At 39.3% G+C, this 25,576-nt stretch overlaps 2 protein-coding genes across 2 annotated transcripts in view; one reads left to right on the top strand and one right to left on the bottom strand.

Moving 5' to 3' along the window:
- LOC145850252 (tripartite motif-containing protein 16-like) overlaps window positions 1–25,576 on the top strand; it is a 698,685-nt gene that overhangs the window by 541,396 nt on the left and 131,713 nt on the right. The window lies entirely within an intron of this gene.
- LOC145867140 (NLR family CARD domain-containing protein 3-like) lies at window positions 1,490–21,354 on the bottom strand. The gene is made up of 8 exons (XM_082971195.1): window positions 21,133–21,354; window positions 19,846–20,034; window positions 12,537–12,653; window positions 10,008–10,097; window positions 7,254–7,338; window positions 6,897–7,125; window positions 2,755–4,519; window positions 1,490–2,477 (listed from the first exon to the last, which is right to left on the bottom strand). Exons 2-8 carry the CDS (start codon window positions 20,016–20,018, stop codon window positions 2,288–2,290), a joined length of 2,649 nt encoding a protein of 882 aa, XP_082827321.1. The 5' UTR covers window positions 20,019–20,034; window positions 21,133–21,354; the 3' UTR covers window positions 1,490–2,287.

The raw sequence follows: 25,576 nt of genomic DNA, 5'->3' as shown, positions 1-25,576 counted from the left end.
GTCTGGAGACTGGCTTGGCCACTCCAGGACCTGTGCTTCTTCTTGAGCCACTCCTTTGTTGCCTTGGCCGTGTGTTTTGTGTCATTGTCATGCTGGAATACCCATCCACAACCCATTTTCAATGCCCTGGCTGAGGGAAGGAGGTTCTCACCCAAGATTTGACGATACATGGCCCCGTCCATCGTCCCTTTGATGCAGTGAAGTTGTCCTGTCCCCTTAGCAGAAAAACACACCCAAAGCATAATGTTTCCACCTCCATGTTTGACGGAAGAGATGGTGTTCTTGGGGTCATAGGCATCATTCCACCTCCTCCAAACACGGTGAGTTGAGTTGATACCAAAGAGCTCCATTTTGGTCTCATCTGACCACAACACTTTCACCCAGTTGTCCTCTGAATCATTCAGATGTTCATTGGCAAACTTCAGATGGGCATGTATATGTATTCTTGAGCAGGGGACCTTGCTGGCGCTGCAGGATTTCAGTCCTTCACAGCGTAGTGTGTTACCAATTGTTTTCTTGGTGACTACGGTCCCAGCTGCCTTGAGATCATTGACAAGATCCTCCCGTGTAGTTCTGGTCTGATTCCTCACCGTTCTCATGATCATTGCAACTCCACGAGGTGAGATCTTGCATGGAGCCCCAGGCCGAGGGATATTGACAGTTCTTTTGTGTTTCTTCGATTTGCGAATAATCGCACCAAATGTTGTCACCTTCTCACCAAGCTGCTTGGCGATGGTCGTGTAGCCCATTCCAGCCTTGTGTAGGTCTACAATCTTGTCCCTGACATCCTTGGAGAGCTCTTTGGTCTTGGCCATGGTGGAGAGTTTGGAATCTGATTGATTGATTGCTTCTGTGGACAGGTTTCTTTTTTTACAGGTAACAAGTTGTGGTTAGGAGCACTCCCTTTAAGAGTGTGCTCCTAATCTCAGCTCTTTACCTGTATAAAAGACACCTGGGAGCCAGAAATCTTTCTGATTGAGAGGGGGTCAAATACTTATTTCCCTCATTAAAATGCAAATCAATTTATAACATTTCTGACATGAGTTTTTCTGGATGTTTTTGTTGTTATTCTGTCTCTCACTGTTCAAATAAACCATTAAAATTATAGACTGATCCTTTCTTTGTCAGTGGGCAAACGTACAAAATCAGCAGAGGATCAAATACTTTTTTCCCCCACTGTATATGGGGCTTTGGTGACAAAACGGATGGCACTGTGATAGACTGCATCCAATTTATTGAGTAGGGTATTGGAGGCTATTTTGTAAATGACATCGCCGAAGTCGAGGATCGTTAGGATGGTCAGTTTTATAAGGGTATGTTTGGCAGCATGAGTGAAGGACGCTATGTTGCGAAATAGGAAGCCAATTCTAGATTTAACTTTGGATTGGAGATGCTTATATTGAGTCTGGAAGGAGAGTTTACAGTCTAACCAGACACCTAGGTATTTGTAGTTGTCCACATATTCTAAGTCAGAACCGTCCAGAATAGTGATGCTGGACGGGCGGGCAGGTGCAGGCAGCGATCGGTTGAAGAGCATTTAGTTTTACTTGTATTTAAGAGCAGTTGGAGGCCACGGAAGGAGAGTTGTATGGCATTGAAGCTCGTCTGGAGGTTAGTTAACACAGTGTCCAAAGAAGGGCCAGAAGTATACAGAATAACACCAATAACAGAGGGGGTCTGATCTTTGTGCCTCTGTAAATTTCTCATTCATCATCATTAACGATTAATTCCTGATTATTCATAATCATGGTATCATCCACATGAATGTAGAAGTGTTCAGAAACATGTTCTATTCTTACTGACAACACAAGTGAAGTGACTCCAAAATGACAGGACATTATTCACCGTTCAGTTTCTATTAGGAAAAACATAATCCAAAACACAACCAAGACAAACTGTAAATGAATTCAACAAGTTTATAGAATCACAAGCTTGATGTAATCACTGCAGGCATGGAATATGGTACAACTACTAAACTTATGACTACTTTAATACAATATAAGTGCATTTGTCCAAATAATTAAGACTTTTTCAAATGGGAGAACTAAATACATAAAGTGCTTTAATTTGTAAATGGTAAAACAGATATGAATGAAATTACCCTCAAATTAAATGTGACATTCTGTACTGTCACCTAATATGAAACATTGTATCTCAAATCCAAAATGCTGGAGCATAGCACCACATTTAAAACTGTAAGCTTCACTGTCCAAACACATATGGTGTGGACTATGTGTGTCTGGTAAACACATGAGGATCTGGTGAACAGTTATCACTTGTTGACCAACTACAGGAATACTGACCTCAGAGTCTCCAGTTTACAGTGTGGATCCTCCAGTACAGCAGAGAGCAGCTTCACTCCTGAATCCTTCAGGTCATTGTTACTCAGGTCCAGCTCTCTCAGGTGTGAGGGGTTTGACCTCAGAGCTGAGACCAGAGAAGCACAGCCTTTCTCTGTGACTCCACAGCCTGACAGCCTGCAAAGAGATCATCATGACTTCACAAACACACTGTTAATTTAACACCAGCAGTGTAGAAGGACAATGGCAGATGCATTTGGTTCATATTCCCAAACAACACATAGATTCATCTTCCGTCTCCTAGAATTGTATGGTCATATTGTAATACTAGATTGAATATCTGATTCAATATGTTATGCAATATAATATTATATACATATTATAATACATATTTTCTGTAAACATAATATTTCCTCCTGATGATTACTTCTTATATGTCATTTTATTTACTCACAGAGCAGCTCTGGAGGCTTTGACAACTGGCAGCAGCCTCAGAAGACCTTCCTCTGATCTAGAGTATTTCTTCAGGTCAAACACATCCAGCTCCTTTTCTGAAGTCAGCAACACAAAGACCAGAGCTGACCACTGTGCAGGTGACAGGTTGGTTTCTGAGAGACTTCCTGAGCTCAGGTAGCTTTGGATCTCCTCCACTAGAGAATGGTCATTCAGTTCATTCAGACAGTGGAACAGATTGATGCACCTCTCTGGAGAGGGATTCTCCCTGATCTTCTCCTTGATGTACTTGACTGTTTCTTCATGGCTCTTTGAGCTGCTTCTTCTCTTTGTCAGTAGACCTCGTAAGTGCTTCTGATTGGACTCCAATGAGAGGCCCAGAACGAAGCGGAGGAACAGGTCCAGGTTTCCCATCTCACTTTGTAAGGCTTTATCCACAGCACTCTTGTAGAAAGTAACTTCAGACTTGTATTTTGTTTGCAGTTCATCCATTAGATTCTCATTGTTGTTGATGAATGAGAGGAACACATACACAGCAGCCAGAAACTCCTGAATGCTCAGATGAACGAAGCAGTACACCTTGTCCTGGTACAGCCCACATTCCTCTTTAAAGATCTGTGTGCACAATCCTGAGTACACTGAGGCTTCATTGACATCAATGCCAGCCTCTTTCAGGTCTTCTTCATAGAAAATCAGATTGCCCTTCACAAGCTGTTGAAAAGCCAGTTTTCCCAGTGACAGAATGCTCTCGTTATTCCAGTGTGGATCTGTCTCTTCTTTCCCAAGATACTTTTCATTCTTCTGTTTGGTATGAAACACCACAAGGTGTGTGTACATCTCAGTCAGAGTCTTGGGCATCTCTTCTCTCTTATGTTTCAGCATGTGTTCGAGGACTGTTGCAGAAATCCAACAGAAGACAGGAATGTGGCACATGATGTGGAGGCTCCTTGATGTCTTTACATGTGAGATGATTCTGCTGGCCAGGTCCTCATCACTGAATCTCTTTCTGAAGTACTCCTCCTTCTGTGGGTCATTGAACCCTCGTACCTCTGTCACCTGGTCAACACACCCTGAAGGGATCTTATTGGCTGCTGCAGGTCGGGTAGTTATCCAGAGGAGAGCAGAGGGAAGCAGATTTCCCTTGATGAGATTTGTCAGCAGAACATCCACTGAGGTTGACTCTGTGACGTCACAACAGATCTTGTTCTTCTGGAAGTCTAGGGGCAGTCGGCACTCATCCAGACCATCAAAGATGAACAGAACTTTGTACTTGTCGTAGTTGGAGATTCTTGATTGTTTGGTTTCCATTGAGAAGTGATAGAGAAGTTCAATCAAAGTGTTTTTGTCCCCTTTCATCAAATTCAGCTCCCGAAAAGGGAATGAAAACACAAATTGAACATCCTGATTTGCTTTTCCTTCAGCCCAGTCCAGAATGAACTTCTGCACAGAGACTGTTTTTCCAATGCCAGCAACTCCCTTTGTCAGCACAGTTCTGATACGTTTGTCTTGTCCAGTTAAGGGTTTGAAGATGTCGTTACATTTGATTGCAGTCTCTGGTCTTGCTTGTTTCCTGGTTGTTGTCTCAATCTGTCTCAGCTCATGTTCATTATTGACCTGTCCTGTTCCACCCTCTGTGATGTAGAGCTCTGTGTAGATCTTATTGAGAAGTGTTGGGTTTCCTTGTTTAGCGATCCCCTCAAATACACATTGAAACTTCTTCTTTAGATTAGATTTGAGTTCACGTTGGCAAATCACAGCAAGCTCATCTGAATGAAGAAATAGCACAGAGGATATTAATATTACGTCTGTTTTAATGCCTACAGTATTGTAGGACTGTTATAACATTTTAAATTATAATCATTTATTCTCTTAACTGAATGTATTGTCATGACGTTGCCCTCACTCTGGGAACAGGGAGCACAGTTGACCCCCTCCGCCTTGCACCATCCCCCTACCTACCTCTCCCTACCCAGGCCCTGTCAAGGCGGTCGTAAATTCCAAAGGAAATGTCCTGCCTAACAGGCCCAGTTGAGACTGAGAGGGGTTTCATAGAGAGACAAGGAAATTCTTCCAACTCACAGAATTGGGGAACCAAACGACATTTATGTTCTGGAGAAGGTATAAAAGATCGGTGAAGAATCCAGCTACGAACTGGTCCGCTTGGTACAATTGTGTGATACTCAGAAGAGACCACAGTATTACCATAAAACTGTTTATATAATAGCCTCAGCTATGGGACTTGCATCTAAATGGTTGTATAAAATGTATTAACCTCTCTAGGCTAGGCGGGACGAATTCGTCCCACCTACGTAACAGCGACTGCTATCCTGTGGCGCGATTTTCAAAACCTTAAAAATCCTATTACTTCAATTTCTCAAACATATGACTATTTTACAGCCATTTAAAGACAAGACTCGTTAATCTAACCACACTGTCCGATTTCAAAAAGGCTTTACAACGAAAGCAAAATATTAGATTATGTCAGCAGAGTACCAAGCCAGAAATAATCAGACACCCATTTTTCAAGCCAGCATATAATGTCACCAAAACCCAGAAGACAGCTAAATGCAGCACTCACCTTTGATGATCTTCATCAGATGACAACCCTAGGACATTATGTTATACAATACATGCATGTTTTGTTCAATCAAGTTCATATTTATATCAAAAACCAGCTTTTTACATTAGCATGTGACGTTCAGAACTAGCATACCCCCCGCAAACTTCCGGGGAATTCGCTAATATTTTACTAAATTACTCACGATAAACGTTCACAAAAAGCATAACAATTATTTTAAGAATTATAGATACAGACCTCCTCTATGCACTCGATATGTCCGATTTTAAAATAGCTTTTTGGTGAAAGCACATTTTGCAATATTCTAAGTACATAGCCCAGGCATCACGGGCTCGCTATTTAGACACCCGGCAAGTTTAGCACTCACCATAATCATATTTACTATTATAAAAATGTCATTACCTTTTGTTGTCTTCGTCAGAATACACAGCCAGGACGTCTACTTCAATAACAAATGTTGGTTTGGTCCAAAATAATCCATCGTTATATCCGAATAGCGGCGTTTTGTTCGTGCATTCCAGACACTATCCGAAATAGTAAAGAAGTGTCACGCGCTTGGCGCAATTCGTGACAATAAAATTCTAAGTATTCCATTACCGTACTTCGAAGCATGTCAACCGCTGTTTAAAATCAATTTTTACGACACTTTTCTCGTAGAAAAGCGATAATATTCCGACAGGGAATCTCCTTTTCGGCAAACAGAGGAAAAAATCCCAAAGGCGGGGGCGGTCGGGGTCACGCGCATAAGCTAGTGTCTCTTGATGGGCCACTTGAGAAAGGCGATAATGTGTTTCAGCCTGGGGCTGGAATGACGACATTCTGTTTTTTCCCGGGCTCTGAGAGCCTATGGACGACGTGGGAAGTGTCACGTTAGAGCAGAGATCCTTAGTAAATGATAGAGATGGAAAAGAAGTTCAACAAATGGTCAGACAGGCCACTTCCTGTAAAGGAATCTCTCAGGTTTTGACCTGCCATTTGAGTTCTGTTATACTCACAGACACCATTCAAACAGTTTTAGAAAATTTTGGGTGTTTTCTATCCATATGTAATAAGTATATCCATATTCTAGTTACTGGGTAGGAGTGGTAACCAGATTAAATCGGGTATGTTTTTTATCCAGCCGTGTCAATGCTGCAAGCGTCCCACCTAGCCCATAGAGGTTAAACGATTAATCAGTTTAATCGCGTGATAATAATTACAGGGAGTTATTTGATAAACAAGTTTAATGGTGCCCAAAGACACAACAGTATAAATGTGTATATGTTTTCATAATGCATTACAGACTGGTGTGACTGATTACATTATTATTGGTATTATTGATGGTATTATTAATGTTCTCTCTCTCTCTCTCTCTCTCTCTCTCTCTCTCTCTCTCTCTCTCTCTCTCTGTCTCTCTCTCTAAATTAATCCACACAACACATCCCTTCTGCTACTTGATGAGGTCACTAGGTGTTGTGTTAAGGCTGCTACAATATCATTGAGTTACACAGCTACTTTAGCTGTACTTTAGCCACAGCTTTTAAATGTTATAAAACTGCATTCAACATGAGTAAAACAGCTCTTACTTTTCTCCAGTGTGTCAGCAAGCTCTTTCTTGTTCATTTTCCTCAGGACGTGCAGTGTGATCTTCAGAGCCCCCTCTCTGGCACTGCTCTCCTGCTTCTCATCTTCAGCATCCACCACTTCCTCATCCTGCTTCTGACTCTCAAAGCCTTGTGGGAGTTCTGGACTAAGATTCCTCTTGAACATTTTCAGCTCGTTCTTCACAAATGTAATAATTTTCTCTTCAAGCAACTGAAATAATAAAGTAAATAAGTTAAGCAAGAGAAGAAATGCTTTCTCATCAACACAATAATGAATGATTGACAGATCAACTTTACTTGAGGAAAACAAAAACAAATGTTCATAACAGGACCACATACACTGAATATAGAGTCCAGGTCTGTTTGATGACTCTGGGAAGACTGACCACTGAGAATCTCTGACTCTGATCTCTCCTGTTGGTTTCTGTGGACAAAACATGAGATTACAGTACCCACACACACACACACACACACACACACACACACACACACACACACACACACACACACACACACACACACACACACACACACACACACACACACACACACACACGGAGGGAACGTTGTGTTTGTTTCATATTGTTTTAGGACTATGAAAATGGACTAAAGGATTAGCCTATGGATTATGAAAACAACCAAAAGAAATGTGAAAATGGGAGAGGAGAAATGACTAGAGACAGTGTTGTTTAACCTGTTGGGGATAGGGGGCAGTATTTGCACGGCTGGATAAAAAACGTACCCGATTTAATCTGGTTACTACACCTGCCCAGTAACTAGAATATGCATATAATTATTGGCTTTGGATAGAAAACACCCTAAAGTTTCTAAAACTCTTTGAATGGTGTCTGTGAGTATAACAGAACTCCTATGGCAGGCCAAAACCTGAGAAGATTTCAAGCAGGAAGTGGCCTGTCTGAGAAGTAGTGTTTCATCTTGGCTCTTTTTATTGAAGACTCAGGATCTGTGCAATAACATGACACTTCCTACGTCTTCCATAGGGTCTCAGAGCCCGGGAAAACGTTGAACGATATCGAGGCAGGCTCTGGCTGAAACACTTTATCGCTTTTGGCAAGTGGCCACTCAGAGTACTATGGGCTTAGGCGCGTGCCCGCTTCGACCGAATGGTTTCTTTTCCTTTGTCTGTTTATCTAAACGCAGATTCCCGGTTGGAATATTATCGCTTTTTTATGAGAAAAATGGCATAAAAATGGATTTTTAACAGCGGTTGACATGCTTCGAAGTACGGTAATGGAATATTTAGAATTCTTTTGTCACGAATTGCGCCATGCTCGTAACCCTGATTTAGCATTTAGGATAGTGTCTAGAACACACGAACAAAACGCCGCTGTTTGGATATAACGATGGATTATTTTGGACCAAACCAACATTTGTTATTGAAGTAGAAGTCCTGGGAGTGCATTCTGACGAAGACAACAAAGGTAAGAACATTTTTCTTATAGTAAATCTGACTTTGATGAGTGCTAAACCTGCTGGGTGTCTAAATAGCTAGCCCCGTGATGCCGGGCTATCTACTGAGAATATTGCAAAATGTGCTTTCACCGAAAAGCTATTTTAAAATCGGACATATCGAGTGCATAGAGGAGTTCTGTATCTATAATTCTTAAAATAATTGTTATGCTTTTTGTGAACGTTTATCGTGAGTAATTTAGTAAATTCACCGGCAGTGTTCGGTGGGAATGCTAGTCACATGCTAGTCACATGCTAATGTAAAAAGCTGGTTTTTGATATAAATATGAACTTGATTGAACAAAACATGCATGTATTGTATAACATAATGTCCTAGGGTTGTCATCTGATGAAGATCATCAAAGGTTAGTGCTGCATTTAGCTGTGGTTTGGGTTTATGTGACATTATATGCTAGCTTGAAAAATGGGTGTCTGATTATTTCTGGCTGGGTACTCTGCTGACATAATCTAATGTTTTGTTTTCGTTGTAAAGCCTTTTTGAAATCGGACAGTGTGGTTAGATTAACGAGAGTCTTATCTTTAAAATGGTGTAAAATAGTCATATTTTTTAAAAATTGAAGTAATAGCATATCTAACCTGTTATGGCATGTCAAGCTGGGAGGAAGATGTTCAGATGTTCAGTCTCCCCTGTCCTCAGCTTTTCCCCACCAAACAAAGGAACAGGAAGCCATTTATAACCCCCCACCCTAGCCTGGAGTTGACCAATCAGAATCCCCTGTCCTCAGCTTTTCCCCACCAAACAAAGGAACAGGATGCCATTTATAACCCCCCACCATAGCCTGGGGTTGACCAATCAGAAGTCCTTGCAGGACAACTTGGCCAATGGCCAATTAACAAGTATCCTGCTCTCGACTCAATGTACAGACCAATGCCAACGTGGCCCACGTAGCACACGTCGCTCTGAGTTCAGGAGTGACATTCCACAGATTGTAACAGATGTTGAACTGAAACCCAACTCCTATTTACAATTCCCTATTGACCTTTAGTACTCCAGTCCTCTCGTCCTCTCAAACTCTGCATTGTGTATTTATCTTTAAAATATTCTTACATTAAGGAAAGATTTTAATGTAGAAAACTGATCTGAGAGCAGCGCTCCCTTTCTTTCCATCCTATCAGTATTGATACATGCTCCACCGGATGTGATACCTTGTAGTGCTGCTGATCCAGTTTCTACTGGTCTGACTGAGGATATGAACTCTGACCTGTCCACCAGACGTGATACCTTGTAGTGCTGCTGATCCAGTTTCTACTGGTCTGACTGAGGATATGAACTCTGACCTGTCCACCAGACGTGATACCTTGTAGTGCTGCTGATCCAGTTTCTACTGGTCTGACTGAGGATATGAACTCTGACCTGTCCACCAGACGTGATACCTTGTAGTGCTGCTGATCCAGTTTCTGCTGGTCTGACTGAGGATATGAACTCTGACCTGTCCACCAGACGTGATACCTTGTAGTGCTGCTGATCCAGTTTCTGCTGGTCTGACTGAGGATATGAACTCTGACCTGTCCACCAGACGTGATACCTTGTAGTGCTGCTGATCCAGTTTCTACTGGTCTGACTGAGGATATGAACTCTGACCTGTCCACCAGACATGATACCTTGTTGTGCTGCTGATCCAGTTTCTGCTGGTTTGCCTGCGGATATGGAGCTCTGCCCTGTTCACCAGACTTGCTACGTTGACCTTATACCTTGTAAATAAAAAAAAGGAAATAGTAACACAAAATAACAATAATTACGCTATAAGGATTACCAGTACTGAGTCAATGTGCAGGGGTACCAGGTAGTTGAGGTAATAATGAGACTATAAGGAGTACCAGTACTGAGTCAATGTGCAGGGGTACCAGGTAGTTGAGGTAATAATGAGACTATAAGGAGTACCAGTACTGAGTCAATGTGCAGGGGTACCAGGTAGTTGAGGTAATAATGAGACTATAAGGAGTACCAGTACTGAGTCAATGTGCAGGGGTACCAGGTAGTTGAGGTAATAATGAGACTATAAGGAGTACCAGTACTGAGTCAATGTGCAGGGGTACCAGGTAGTTGAGGTAATAATGAGGCTATAAGGATTACCAGTACTGAGTCAATGTGCAGGGGTACCAGGTAGTTGAGGTAATAATGAGACTATAAGGAGTACCAGTACTGAGTCAATGTGCAGGGGTACCAGGTAGTTGAGGTAATAATGAGACTATAAGGAGTACCAGTACTGAGTCAATGTGCAGGGGTACCAGGTAGTTGAGGTAATAATGAGACTATAAGGAGTACCAGTACTGAGTCAATGTGCAGGGGTACCAGGTAGTTGAGGTAATAATGAGGCTATAAGGATTACCAGTACTGAGTCAATGTGCAGGGGTACCAGGTAGTTGAGGTAATAATGAGGCTATAAGGAGTACCAGTACTGAGTCAATGTGCAGGGGTACCAGGTAGTTGAGGTAATAATGAGGCTATAAGGAGTACCAGTACTGAGTCAATGTGCAGGGGTACCAGGTAGATGAGGTAATAATGAGACTATAAGGACTACCAGTACTGAGTCAATGTGCAGGGGTACCAGGTAGTTGAGGTAATAATGAGACTATAAGGAGTACCAGTACTGAGTCAATGTGCAGGGGTACCAGGTAGTTGAGGTAATAATGAGACTATAAGGAGTACCAGTACTGAGTCAATGTGCAGGGGTACCAGGTAGTTGAGGTAATAATGAGACTATAAGGAGTACCAGTACTGAGTCAATGTGCAGGGGTACCAGGTAGTTGAGGTAATAATGAGACTATAAGGACTACCAGTACTGAGTCAATGTGCAGGGGTACCAGGTAGTTGAGGTAATAATGAGACTATAAGGAGTACCAGTACTGAGTCAATGTGCAGGGGTACCAGGTAGTTGAGGTAATAATGAGGCTATAAGGAGTACCAGTACTGAGTCAATGTGCAGGGGTACCAGGTAGTTGAGGTAATAATGAGACTATAAGGAGTACCAGTACTGAGTCAATGTGCGGGGTACCAGGTAGTTGAGGTAATAATGAGACTATAAGGAGTACCAGTACTGAGTCAATGTGCAGGGGTACCAGGTAGTTGAGGTAATAATGAGACTATAAGGAGTACCAGTACTGAGTCAATGTGCAGGGGTACCAGGTAGTTGAGGTAATAATGAGACTATAAGGAGTACCAGTACTGAGTCAATGTGCAGGGGTACCAGGTAGTTGAGGTAATAATGAGACTATAAGGAGTACCAGTACTGAGTCAATGTGCGGGGTACCAGGTAGTTGAGGTAATAATGAGACTATAAGGAGTACCAGTACTGAGTCAATGTGCAGGGGTACCAGGTAGTTGAGGTAATAATGAGACTATAAGGAGTACCAGTACTGAGTCAATGTGCAGGGGTACCAGGTAGTTGAGGTAATAATGAGACTATAAGGAGTACCAGTACTGAGTCAATGTGCAGGGGTACCAGGTAGTTGAGGTAATAATGAGGCTATACGGAGTACCAGTACTGAGTCAATGTGCGGGGTACCAGGTAGTTGAGGTAATAATGAGGCTATACGGAGTACCAGTACTGAGTCAATGTCCAGGGGTACCAGGTAGTTGAGGTAATAATGAGGCTATAAGGAGTACCAGTACTGAGTCAATGTGCAGGAGTACCAGGTAGTTGAGGTAATAATGAGACTATAAGGAGTACCAGTACTGAGTCAATGTGCAGGGGTACCAGGTAGTTGAGATAATAATGAGACTATAAGGAGTACCAGTACTGAGTCAATGTGCAGGGGTACCAGGTAGTTGAGGAAAGTTGAGGTATTATGTACATGTAGGTAGGGGTAAAAGTGACTAGGCTATCAGGATAGAGATTATATCTCTTCATCCAGGGAGTGCACACACACACACACACACACACACACACACACACACACACACACACACACACACACACACACACACACACACACACACACACACACACACACACACACAGGGAGGGAACGTTGTGTTTGTTTAATATTGTTTTAGGACTATGAAAATGGACAAAAGTATTAGCCTATGGATTATGAAAACAACAAAAAGAAATGTGAAAATGGGAGAGGAGAAATGACTAGAGACAGTGTTGTTTAACTCACTGACCATGACCCATGAGTTCTTCTTACCTTTGTTCAGTAGAAAAGTCTCCCTCTCTAAACTCTATAGGATGACCCATAGACTGGTCACTCTTCATGGACACACAGCTGGGTACAGGGGAGGCTGGTCTCTCCTGCTTGATTGGACTTCAACACAACAGAGACAAACATTACATCTCTCATCTACTCATTTTCAGAAATGTTCATAAATTAGATTTTATTGTTTAAGTGTGTTTTTTCACTATCTAATCATGGCATCGGATTGTTCAACGACAGACATGTATTTGTTTAAAATCTATCACTTGATGGTTTCATTTCAGAGAGACAATGTTTTTTTGCAAAATGTTATATATCTGCCTTTCTCTCAAATGAACGGCTCGGTCTTATGTAGCAAAATTTGAAATTGTGTTTTTCACATTTGATAATAGTAGAGCCTCAGAGCTAGAACATGGTATATCATACACTACAGTTGAGGAACAGTGGAAAAGTGTTTCTGCTTTGGAAGATGATATACTTGTAACCTCACTTTGAGAAAATGGCCTTTGAATGTTTTGGTTCCTGCTGGAGAGCTCTTTTTGGTCTACATTATTTTGCATGTACATGTTTTTGCATTTTGCATCTACATGTTATTTTGGCAGATAATGTCACCCATCTAAATAAATTGTTTTATATATATAATTAACTAAATGTGTGATGTTTATGGTTAACTTGTTATGGATAGGGGGCAGTATTTTCACGGCCGGATAAAAAACGTACCCGATTTAATCTGATTATTACTCCTGCCCAGAAACTAGAATATGCATATAATTATTAGCTTTGGATAGAAAACACTCCAAAGTTTCTAAAACTGTTTGAATGGTGTCTGTGAGTATAACAGAACTCATTTGGCAGGCCAAAACCTGAGAAGATTCTGTACAGGAAGCGCCCCCTCTGACTATTTCTTGGCCTTCTTGATCATCTCTATCCAAAACAGGGGATCTTTGCTGTAACGTGACATTTTCTAACGCTCCCATGGGCTCTCAGAAGGCGCCAGAACTTTGAATGATGACTTTGCAGGCCATGGCTGAAAAACAGTAGCGCATTTGGATAGTGGTCGATCTGAGAACAATGAGACTGGGGGCGCATGCACGAGGAGACTCCATGTTTTTATTTTTTCGTCTTTGAACTAGGCTCATAATCTGAGGTAGCAACTACGTCAGATCTACAAATCAATGAGCTAGACCTATCCATTTGGTTTGCAACTCTGTGAACCTGCGCAACTCTGTGAACCTGCGATGCAAAGATTTCAATGCATATCCAATTACCCAGCAGCCATTTAGAAACAACAAGTCATCAAAGTGTTACTTCTTAATTAAAAAATGTATTCTGGATGTTTAAAATCGGCCACATCTGAAAAAGAGGACAGGGACATGCGTTTTGTTTAGGTGGTATACCTTTTTCTGAAAACAAATATGGTTAACCATGACCAGAAAATGGTTAACGTTTAGGACTGTGGGCCACCACAATATGTACCCAAGCGAACAGGGATAGCACTCATAAAGTAGCCAGAACCCTGTTAATAATAATAAGTTACCTGATAATAATAATAATAATAATAATAATTGAGGTCAGCCTACAAGGTTAATAGTAATTTACCCGAGGTCGGCGTTCACGGTTATTGCCGACAGGTCTCATTGATAACAATAGAGAAGCTGCCATTTTAACGCAGAACAATGAGCTGGGAATAGAATGTTCAGAATGTGAGTTGGCGTCACGGTGCTCAATTCAACTAGAAAAGCTGAAAAATGACCTAAAATAAGGTCTGTTTTTTAGCGATTACTTCATAACATAACGTAATATTATGAAACTGAGCTCCATGGAGGATGCAATGAACTAGTTTTCATCAGAAAAAAAACATTGTTAAAAATGTCATGTGTCCAGCCTACTTGAGGCGCCCGAAAATAATATTCAAAAGTTCGGTCCTTGGACACAGAGGGGTTAAACACTAAAGTTACAGTCCATCTAGTGAAGAGAGGAGAATCGGACAGAGGTAACTTCTGCCGAAGTCGGTCCCTCTCCTTGTTCGGGCGGTGTTCGGCGGTCGACACTACCGACCTTCTAGCCATCACTGATCCATTTTTCATTTTCCATTGGTTTTGTCTTGTCTTCCTACACACCTGGTTCCAATCCCATCAATGACATGTTGTGTATTTAACCCTCTGTTTCCCCTCATGTCCTTGTCGGAGATTGTTTGTTGTATGTAGGTGTTTATTGTTATTCTGGTGTGGGACGGGTTTCGCACCCTCTATTTGTTATTTTGTATACTTTGGTTTTCTGAGGTTTTGATGTTTATTAAACAGCTCCATTTTTACCAAGTTCATTCTCCTGCGCCTGACTTCCCTGCCACCAGCACACAACGCATTACAGCATCCATCAATGAGAAAGGGAGAAGCCCTCCACGGGATTTAACAGGTGGAAGAAACAACCGGGGAGCTCCATCGGTCCACAAGAAATGCAGGCAGCCGGTGATGATGTAGTGTTAGCTAGGATAACTAAGATGCTGCTGGTAGAGTAGCTAGCTAGCTTACCTAGCTGTAGCGACTAGCTAGGATAACTAGGATGCTGCTGGTAGAGTAGCTAGCTAGCTTACCTAGCTGTAGCGACTAGCTAGGATAACTAGGATGCTGCTGGTAGAGTAGCTAGCTAGCTTACCTAGCTGTACCGACTAGCTAGGATAACTAGGATGCTGCTGGTAGAGTAGCTAGCTAGCTTACCTAGCTGTACCGACTAGCTAGGATAACTAGGATGCTGCTGGTAGAGTAGCTAGCTAGCTTACCTAGCTGTACCGACTAGCTAGGATAACTAGGATGCTGCTGGTAGAGTAGCTAGCTAGCTTACCTAGCTGTACCGACTAGCTAGGATAACTAGGATGCTGCTGGTAGAGTAGCTAGCTAGCTTACCTAGCTGTACCGACTAGCTAGGATAACTAGGATGCTGCTGGTAGAGTAGCTAGCTAGCTTACCGAGCTTTATCGACTAGCCAGGATAACTAGGATGCTGCTGATAGAGTAGCTAGCTAGCTTTCCTAGCTGTACCGACTAGCTTGGCTAGCTAGCAGGTCGTTCGTCTGTAACCTCGTCTCGATGATGATGACGAATCCGGTGAACCACAAAATGAAACAAGGACAGAGAGTGAAAAGGATCTGGCGACACTCATACTGTCCCTGACCGTAAAGCAGAAAGCAAATTGAACAATAAACTTTGACATCTCAACACTGTAGCGAACTCCATCGTTGGTATCCAAGATCACCTCAGCCTCTCTGCGCGTAACCGGGACAATATGCTTGGCACCGCACCGGACGTGGACGCGGGCAGTTTTGTACAGGGACGGGGACAGTTCCAGAACGCGGACATGAGCAGTGCCACACAATCAACTAAACCCAGTCTTTGCAGTGGGTTACATTAGTAATATTCATTTTTTATTATTATTATGAAAAACTAAATTATTCATTTTTTAAAACAATATTTTGAGATTGGTTTTAGAGGTGCTGACAATGAAGACAATTTACTCTTATAGGTATATGGGGGGGACAAAGTGGTATTGCAATGTTTTGTAATGTATTGTATTGTATTGTGTTGTAATATATTGTATTGTATTGTGTTGTAATATATTGTAATGTATTGTATTGTATTGTGTTGTAATATAATGTAATGTATTGTATTGTATTCTATTGTATTGTATAGTATTGTATAGTAATGTATAGTATTGTATAGTAATGTATAGTAATGTATAGTATTGTATTGTATTGTAATATATTGTAATGTATTGTATTGTATAGTATTGTATAGTATTGTATAGTATTGTATAGTAATGTATAGTAATGTATAGTATTGTATAGTATTGTATCGTATTGTATAGTATTGTGTAGTAATGTATAGTATTGTATAGTAATGTATAGTATTGCATAGTATTGTATAACATTGTATAGTATTGTGTAGTAATGTATAGTATTGTATAGTAATGTATAGTAGTGTATAGTATTGTATAGTATTGTATAGTAATGTGTAGTATTGTGTAGTAATGTATAGTATTGTATAGTATTGTGTAGTGATGTATAGTATTGTATAGTGATGTATAGTAACGTATAGTATTGTATAGTATTGTATAGTCTTGTATAGTAATGTGTAGTATTGTGTAGTAATGTATAGTATTGTATAGTGATGTATTGTATAGTAATGTATAGTATTGTATAGTATTGTATAGTAATGTATAGAATCGTATAGTATTGTATAGTATTGTATAGTAATGTGTAGTATTGTGTAGTAATGAATAGTATTGCATAGTATTGTGTAGCAATGTATAGTATTGTATAGTAATGTATAGTAGTGTATAGTAATGTGTAGTATTGTATAGTATTGTATAGTATTGTATAGTAATGTATAGTAATGTATAGTATTGTATAGTAATGTATAGTATTGTATAGTATTGTATAGTATTGTATAGTAATGTATAGTATTGTATAGTATGGTATTGTATAGTAGTGTATAGTATTGTATAGTATTGTATAGTAATGTATAGTATTGTATTGTATTGTAATATATTGTAATGTATTGTATTGTATTGTGTAGTATTGTATAGTAATGTATAGTATTGTATAGTATTGTATAGTATTGCATAGTATTGTATAGTAATGTATAGTATTGTATAGTAATGTATAGTAATGTATAGTATTGTATAGTAATGTATAGTATTGTATAGTAATGTATAGTAATGCATAGTATTGTATAGTAAAGTATAGTATTGTATAGTATTGTATAGTAATGTATAGTAATGTATAGTATTGTATAGTATTGTATAGTATTGTGTAGTAATGTATTGTATTGTATAGTAATGTATAGTATTGTATAGTAGTGTATAGTATTGTGTAGTAATGTATAGTATTGTATAGTAATGTATAGTAATGTATAGTATTGTATAGTATTGTACAGTAATGTGTAGTATTGTGTAGTAATGTATAGTAGTGTATAGTATTGTGTAGTAATGTATAGTATTGTATAGTAATGTATTGTAATGTATAGTATTGTATAGTATTGTATAGTAATGTATAGTAATGTGTAGTATTGTGTAGTAATGTATAGTATTGTATAGTAATGTATTGTATAGTAATGTATAGTATTGTATAGTGTTGTATAGTATTGTATAGTATTGTATAGTATTGTATAGTAATGTGTAGTATTGTGTAGTAATGTATAGTATTGTATAGTATTGTTTGGTAATGTATAGTATTGTATAGTAATGTATAGTAATGCATAGTAATGTGTAGTATTGTATAGTATTGTATAGTATTGTATAGTAATGTATAGTAATGTATAGTATTGTATAGTATTGTATAGTAATGTATAGTATTGTATAGTATTGTATAGTAATGTATAGTAATGTATAGTATTGTATAGTATTGTATAGTAATGTATAGTAATGTATGTATTGTATAGTAATGTATAGTATTGTATAGTATTGTATAGTAATGTATAGTATTGTATAGTAATGTATAGTAATGTAAAAAAGTCAGTTGTTGTCTGTCTTTATTGTATTATAATGTATTGTATTATAATGTATTGTATTATAATGTATTTAATTATTATATATTGTATTATAATGTATTGTAAAGTGTTGTAATATATCATATTGTAAAAAAGTCAGCCAGAGTTGACGTGGGCCATCGTTCAAACAAAGAGAAGCCTCCCTGACCACCAGTGTGTTTGGATATAATGAAGATCAATTCAGCGAAGAAGAACCACTAGAGTTCTGATCAAAGAGCCCTATAAAGGATTCTATATATATATTATATATACTGTATACTCAGACACTTCCTAACCTCCTATAAAGGATTCTATATATATTATATATACTGTATACTCAGACACTTCCTAACCTCCTATAAAGGGTTCTATATATATTATATATACTGTATACTCAGACACTTCCTAACCTCCTATAAAGGATTCTATATATATTATATATACTGTATACTCAGACACTTCCTAACCTCCTATAAAGGATTCTATATATATTATATATACTGTATACTCAGACACTTCCTAACCTCCTATAAAGGGTTCTATATATATTATATATATACTGTATACCCAGACACTTCCTAACCTCCTATAAAGGGTTCTATATATATTATATATATACTGTATACTCAGACACTTCCTAACCTCCTATAAAGGGTTCTATATATACTGTATACTCAGACAGGCTAACCTCCTGTAAAGGGTTCTATATATATTATATATATACTGTATACTCAGACAGGCTAACCTCCTATAAAGGGTTCTATATATATATATTAAATATACTGTATACTCAGACAGGCTAACCTCCTATAAAGGGTTCTATATATATTCTATATATACTGTATACTCAGACACTTCCTAACCTCCTATAAAGGGTTCTATATATATTATATATATACTGTATACTCAGACACTTCCTAACCTCCTATAAAGGGTTCTATATATATTCTATATATACTGTATACTCAGACACTTCCTAACCTCCTATAAAGGGTTCTATATATATTCTATATATACTGTATACTCAGACACTTCCTAACCTCCTATAAAGGGTTCTATATATATTCTATATATACTGTATACTCAGACAGGCTAACCTCCTATAAAGGGTTCTATATAGAACTTTAGTGGTTCCGTATATTAAGAAAGTTAGAACCCTTTTTGGTTTAAACAGGAGTGAAGTGGGTTGATATAACGGATATATTGTCCAAATTCAGCTTGTAACAACGATCAGAATTAGTAAGAACAATAAAGTTATGCCTGCCAACATATTAGGCAATAATTAAGAGTAGACTAAATGATTGTGTCATGCTAAAATTCTATAGATATGTGTGTGTATACTGGTAAAGATGTGTGTGTGTGTGTGTGTGTGTGTGTGTGTGTGTGTGTGTGTGTGTGTGTGTGTGTGTGTGTGTGTGTGTGTGTGTGTGTGTGTGTGTGTGTGTGTGTGTGTGTGTGTGTGTGTGTGTGTGTGTGTGTGTGTGTGTGTGTGTGTGTGTGTGTGTGTGTGTGTGTGTGTGTGTGTGTGTGTGTGTGTGTGTGTGTGTGTGTGTGCTGGTGAGACAACCACATATCACAGTGAAATATACAGGATACAAACATTTCATTCCAGCTATATTGCGTTTTGCAAAACAAAAATGAATACACAAAAATCTATGAATTAAAATCTTACAACAACAATATTTTACAGACACATGAAGGTACCCGTAAGAAATCATTTCCGATTAAAAATAACAAATGTTGGAAATAATGTTTAAGAAACAAAGTCCATTGTCATCTCACCTCTTAGCTTTGTTGTCATGTCCCTCAGATAGATGCATTTTAGAGGCAGGGCCCCCCTCCTCTCTCTCCCCAGAGAGACTCATTTTAGAGGCAGGACCCCCCTCCTCTCTCTCCCCAGAGAGACTCATTTTAGAGGCAGGGCCCCCCTCCTCTCTCTCCCCAGAGAGACTCATTTTAGAGCACTGACCCCTGTAAACAGAGATCCAGCATGTTGGTTGTGGTTAACACAGTGACAACTAAACAGAGATCCAGCATGTTGGTTGTGGTTAACACAGTGACAACTAAACAGAGATCCAGCATGTTGGTTGTGGTTAACACAGTGACAACTAAACAGAGATCCAGCATGTTGGTTGTGGTTAACACAGTGATGTCCTAAACAGAGATCCAACATGTTGGTTGTGGTTAACACAGTAACAACTAAACAGAGATCCAGCGTGTTGGTTGTGGTTAACACAGTGACAACTAAACAGAGATCCAGCATGTTGGTTGTGGTTAACACAGTGACAACTAAACAGAGATCCAGCATGTTGGTTGTGGTTAACACAGTAACAACTAAACAGAGATCCAGCGTGTTGGTTGTGGTTAACACAGTAACAACTAAACAGAGATCCAGCATGTTGGTTGTGGTTAACACAGTGACAACTAATTATTGAATGTCAATTGTTGTATTTTATTAATTATCTCTTAGCAATAAAACATTTACTAACAGATACATCCCAACAGTCAGGTGATTTAATGCATCACATGAACATGTAGTCGTGACTGATATTTTCACCTTTTCTCCATGTAGTGGAACTAATAGTAATAATAATAATAATAACATAATATTAATAAGTCACTTTCTCTTTTAATAATTTCTCTCATTCTAGTGTGTTGCTTTGTTCAACAGGTATGATATAATTATGCTGTTACTGAATTCAGTTCATAATAACAATGTTAAGAAAAGTATGTTCAGTGGTTTCATACCAAATTACACAGGAAAGAGGAGCTCATTGTAGTTTAGAAAACAAATTTTACGATATTTTGAAAAGACGATTTACAACTTATACATAAAAATATACAAATTGTAAAATAACCACAATATACGAATATATGAACAATATGTTTTTGAATTTGACTTGCCTACGCCCAGTTAGCGCCATTTTGTATGATTGAACTGTCACATAACTGTCCCAGGTGAAATGGACTGTTAGATCTGAGTGTTTTACTGTCAGTCACTATACTAAAATAACACCATACATTTAATTTCTCTACACACTTTCCAATAATCCCTGGGAAGATTCTTACCTTGTAGCCTGAATTCACAACCAGAACATGTCAAGTTATTGAGATATTTTCCGTTGTGCTGAGAGAGCAGCTTCCTGATGACAAGTGTCTCTGTATCTATGTTCTAGGTACAGTTGATCTTTGGATGCAATAATATCTGGTCAAAGTCTAGTGACACAACACCATAGTATATCATAAACATAACAGCAGTTGGCCAGAAAAGGCCATGACATACTATAAAACAGGGTTTGTCAACTAGATTTGGCTTCGGGTGTCACGGTTGTCATAGAGAGGAGCGGACCAAAGTGCAGAGTGATTATCGTTCCACATATTTTATTGAACTGTGAAACTATGCAATACATACACATAAACTAAAGAACAAAAAAACAACAAACCGTGATGCAGAGGTGAAACATACACTACTCAAAAACAATCTCCCACAAACCCAGGTGGGAAAAACACCTACTTAAGTATGATCTCCAATTAGAGTCAACGATGACCAGCTGCCTCTAATTGGAGATCATCCCAAACAAAACCCAACATAGAAATACAAAACTAGAAAACAACATAGAAAAACTAAACTAGAAAACCCCCCTGTCACGCCCTGACCTACTCTCCCATAGAAAATAACAGCTTTCTATGGTCAGGACGTGACATCGGGAGAATTTTTTTCTGAGTTAAAGTGGGCGGGCCAGAACATAATTAGCGTATAATATTAGCACAATTAATAGGCCTACACTACAAATTTAACAACATGTTTAACACATTTGATTAGTACATAGTACATTCAGTGACAATAAAATAATTTAGATCTGATAAAATCATAAAATCACCAATATCTCTATTCAATTATAACTTTTTGTTTATTTCTCTGTGCGTTGATTGGTGGGGAAAAACAGGTCTACGTAGCCTACTGTAGTCTACACTACTTTATTAATGTCAACATTCATTCAGAACAATGAGCTTGATAGCAAGAGAACATGTCGCTCTCAAAAAGTAACAAAAGAAAGGTGGATAATGAAAATCAAAGTTTCAGGGAAGAACGGACAGAGAGATCCATTCATCTTACCATATTTCTCCAATGCCAAGCCAGAGTGTGTCTTGTTTGCAAAGAATTCAATCTCAGACGGCATTATGAATCTAAACATGGTACTTTCAAAGTAGCTACAAGCTACAAACACGGCAGTAGAATCCTCCTTCATGGCCTGATCCAACAACAGAAGGTCACAAGTGCTTTCCTAAAAGCATCCTGGGTTCTAACCAAACACAACATGCCCTTCACAGACGCAGAGCTGTTTAAAAAATGCATGGTGACAGTTTTGGAGGAATTGGCTACAGACAAGTCTATGGATAGCCTAATTGCGTCTGTCAAACAGGTGCCCCTGTCTGTGACATCAGCCGGACGCCGTGTCTGTGCTCTGGCGGATGACGTGTATAGGATTGTTCTGGAGGGGCTCAGTCAGGCTGAGCATTTTCCCCTGGCTATTGATGAGAGAACTGACAACACCCATGTAGCACAGATGTGTGTTTATGTCTGTTATTTTCATGGAAATTACTTTAAAGAAGAGCTACTGGCACTGATTCAACTGGAAGGACACACCACCGGGGACGTTCCCCTGGAAGGACACACCACCGGGGACGTTCCCCTGGAAGGACACACCTCCGGGGACGTTCCCCTGGAAGGACACACCACCAGGGACGTTCCCCTGGATGGACACACCTAACTAATTTTGGGTTAGTTAGACAAATTTTGGGTTAGTTCTCTCAAGAAGAACTAACCCATCTCAACATGACAGAAAGTAAGACAGGGAAACCCATCTCAACATGACAGAAAGTAAGACAGGAGAACCTATTTCAACATGACGGAGAGTAAGACAGGAGTCCCTGACCTTATCTTCTCTCAAGAAGAACTGTCTTATGGTATGAAGATTGTTCTTCTTGAGAAAAGATCGAGCCTTCTTCTCTCCAGAAGATGTCTGGTAGACCCATTTAAATACCTTTTTTGGACATTTCAAGATAGCAGATGTTTGAGTTGGGTCTATTAACACAGCTGTGAGTTGTTATTTTTTTCATTTTTGACATAATGAGCACTCCTGGATGTGACAGATTTTGACTCATATTGAGTGATATGACTGAGCTATTTAAAAACACTTTTTCAACATTTCTAGATAGCAGTTAGTTCAGTTTGATCTTATTAAAGACAGCTGTATATTATTTTTTTGGACCCAAAAATATTCTATGTTCACGCCCACTTTTTTTGCACTATGTTTGAAGGCTGTCAACTTCTTCTCAGGAGGAGAATCACTTAGCCTTTCAACTAATTTTCAAATGATAGGATGCCTATTTAAAAACACTTTTTCAACATTTCAAGATAGCAGTTAGTTCAGTTTGATCTTATTAAAGACAGCTGTATCATTTTTTAAATTCATTTTGACATATTTTTTGGGACCACTTTTTTTGCTCTGTTTGAAGGCTGTCAGCTTCTTCTCAGGAAGAGAATCACTTAGCCTTTCGACTAATTTTCAAATGATTGGATGCCTATTTTAAAACACTTTCTCTACATTTCAAGATAGCAGTTAGTTAATTTTGAGCATATCAAAGACAGCTGCAACTTTATTTTATTAATTTTCACAATTTTTATTTTTTATTCTAAGTCCACAGTCTCTGTCATTGAACTATGTTGAGTCGTGTGCCTGGTGATTGAACAGTTTACCAGGTGTGTTTTTGAATATAGTTCTTAATGGCTTCAGTGGTGTGCTGGTGTCTGCATGTTGAAGGAGTGGATTTCTGAAGTCATGGCGCCTGCTAAACAGACTGATTTGGGATATAAAGAAGGACTCGACCATTCATTGTGTAGCTGGGACCCTCGGGATTGCAAACAGAGGAAGATCTTCAAAGGTAAGTGATTTATTTTATCGCTATTTGGGATTCTGTGACGCCTGTGCTTGTTTGGAAAATATGTTATTGTGGGGTGCTGTCCTCAGATAATCGAATGCTATGCTTTCACCGTAAAGCCTTTTTGAAATCTGACAACGCAGTTCGATTGCCAAGATTCTAAGCTTTTAAATGATGTATGACACTTGTATTTTCATGAATGTTTAATATTACGATATTTCTATTTTGAATTTGGTGCTCTGCAATTTCACCGGATGTTGTCGTAGGTGTCCCGGTAGCGGTCCGCGAGCCCTAAGAGCTATTAAAACCATGTGCCCTGATTTAGTTAAAACTGGTTCCATCAGAGCCCTTACAAAACCTTTTACAACTGATTCATCATTGTCATACCTCATAGGGTCCAGAGTTTTCCTGGTTAGGTCAACAGATAAGGATAAACTCTGGGTCCCAGGGCAAAAAAATTGCCCCCCCCCCCCCACTCTGGGACCTATGGTTGCCACCAGTCTGCTTGCCGTTCTCAGTTATCGTCAGGTACTGTATGTGGATGATCAGGGCTTTATACAGAAAAAGTTTCTTGGGCTACTTTGATTTGCCAAGTGGGTGAGATTTGAATTCCGTGTTTATCTTCATGGACAAACTTGTTGTTCAAACCTACGATGGCTCAGCTTCAAGGGAACGTATCTGCTATTTGTATTTCCAACTGAATTCCCTCCTGTTCCATGATTTAACAAGCGATGACCACTCCACTACCATTGTCAACTACCTCCTCACATGAACTGGAAGCCATGTCTCATGTGGCCCACTCATCCACTGGCACATTGAATGTTTCCTCTCCAAGCACTGTGAGGAAACCCCTGTCAATTTTCTCTCATTACTTTGTGTAGAGTCAATCACAAACACAATCACATTATTACACATCTATGACTCATTCTTAGCTCTTTTGTCTCACTGTGTAGTGTTTTTGTGTTATTGTCTTCCCAGTCAAATCCTGTCCTGCACTGGTCAAGCCTCTGAACACCTCAACTCATGCCTCATACCCTCATTCAATCACTGCTGTGATCCCTTCCTAAAATGGTGTACGTAGCCCTCTCATTCCTATTCCCCATAATATTGTACTATAAGTGTCTTTATTAAATGCTTTAGGTTAAAATAATTACTCTTTGACGATTTTTTAAACAGATTTTTAACATCTCTGTGTAACGATCGTCGTCGGGTGATGAGGAAGAGGACCAAAGCGCAGCTGGGAGCGAACACATGTTTATTCTTCACACTGAAATAAACACGTACACAAAACCAAGAAAATGCAGATACGTTAACTGCTCAAAACACAAAGAGGCAACACCCCACAAACAGCGTGGGGGAAAAAGGAACAACCTCTTGGGGCTAGGGGGCAGTATTGAGAATTTTGAAAAAAATATGTGCCCATTTTTAACTGCCTCCTACACCAACTCAGAAGCTAGAATATGCATATTATTGTTCAGGTTTGGATAGAAAACACTCTGAATTTTCTAAAACTGTTTGAATGGTGTCTGTAAGGATAACAGAACTCATATGGCAGTCAAAACCCTGAGAC

The sequence above is a fragment of the Salmo salar genome, unplaced genomic scaffold (assembly GCF_965601325.2).
Source record: "Salmo salar unplaced genomic scaffold, fSalSal1 ptg000221l, whole genome shotgun sequence".
In the NCBI taxonomy this organism is placed as follows: Eukaryota; Metazoa; Chordata; class Actinopteri; order Salmoniformes; family Salmonidae; genus Salmo; species Salmo salar.
This window is presented reverse-complemented; position numbering and strand designations above follow the sequence as displayed.

Coding starts and splice junctions, on each gene's coding strand:
- LOC145867140 (XM_082971195.1), bottom strand. CDS start 20,018: ATGAGTCTCTCTGGGGAGAGAGAGGAGGGGGGCCCTGCCTCTAAAATG. Junction 10,098..12,536: donor GACTTTTCTACTGAACAAAG/GTAAGAAGAACT, acceptor TTTATTTACAAG/GTATAAGGTCAACGTAGCAA. Junction 4,520..6,896: donor TGCTGACACACTGGAGAAAA/GTAAGAGCTGTT, acceptor TTCTTCATTCAG/ATGAGCTTGCTGTGATTTGC.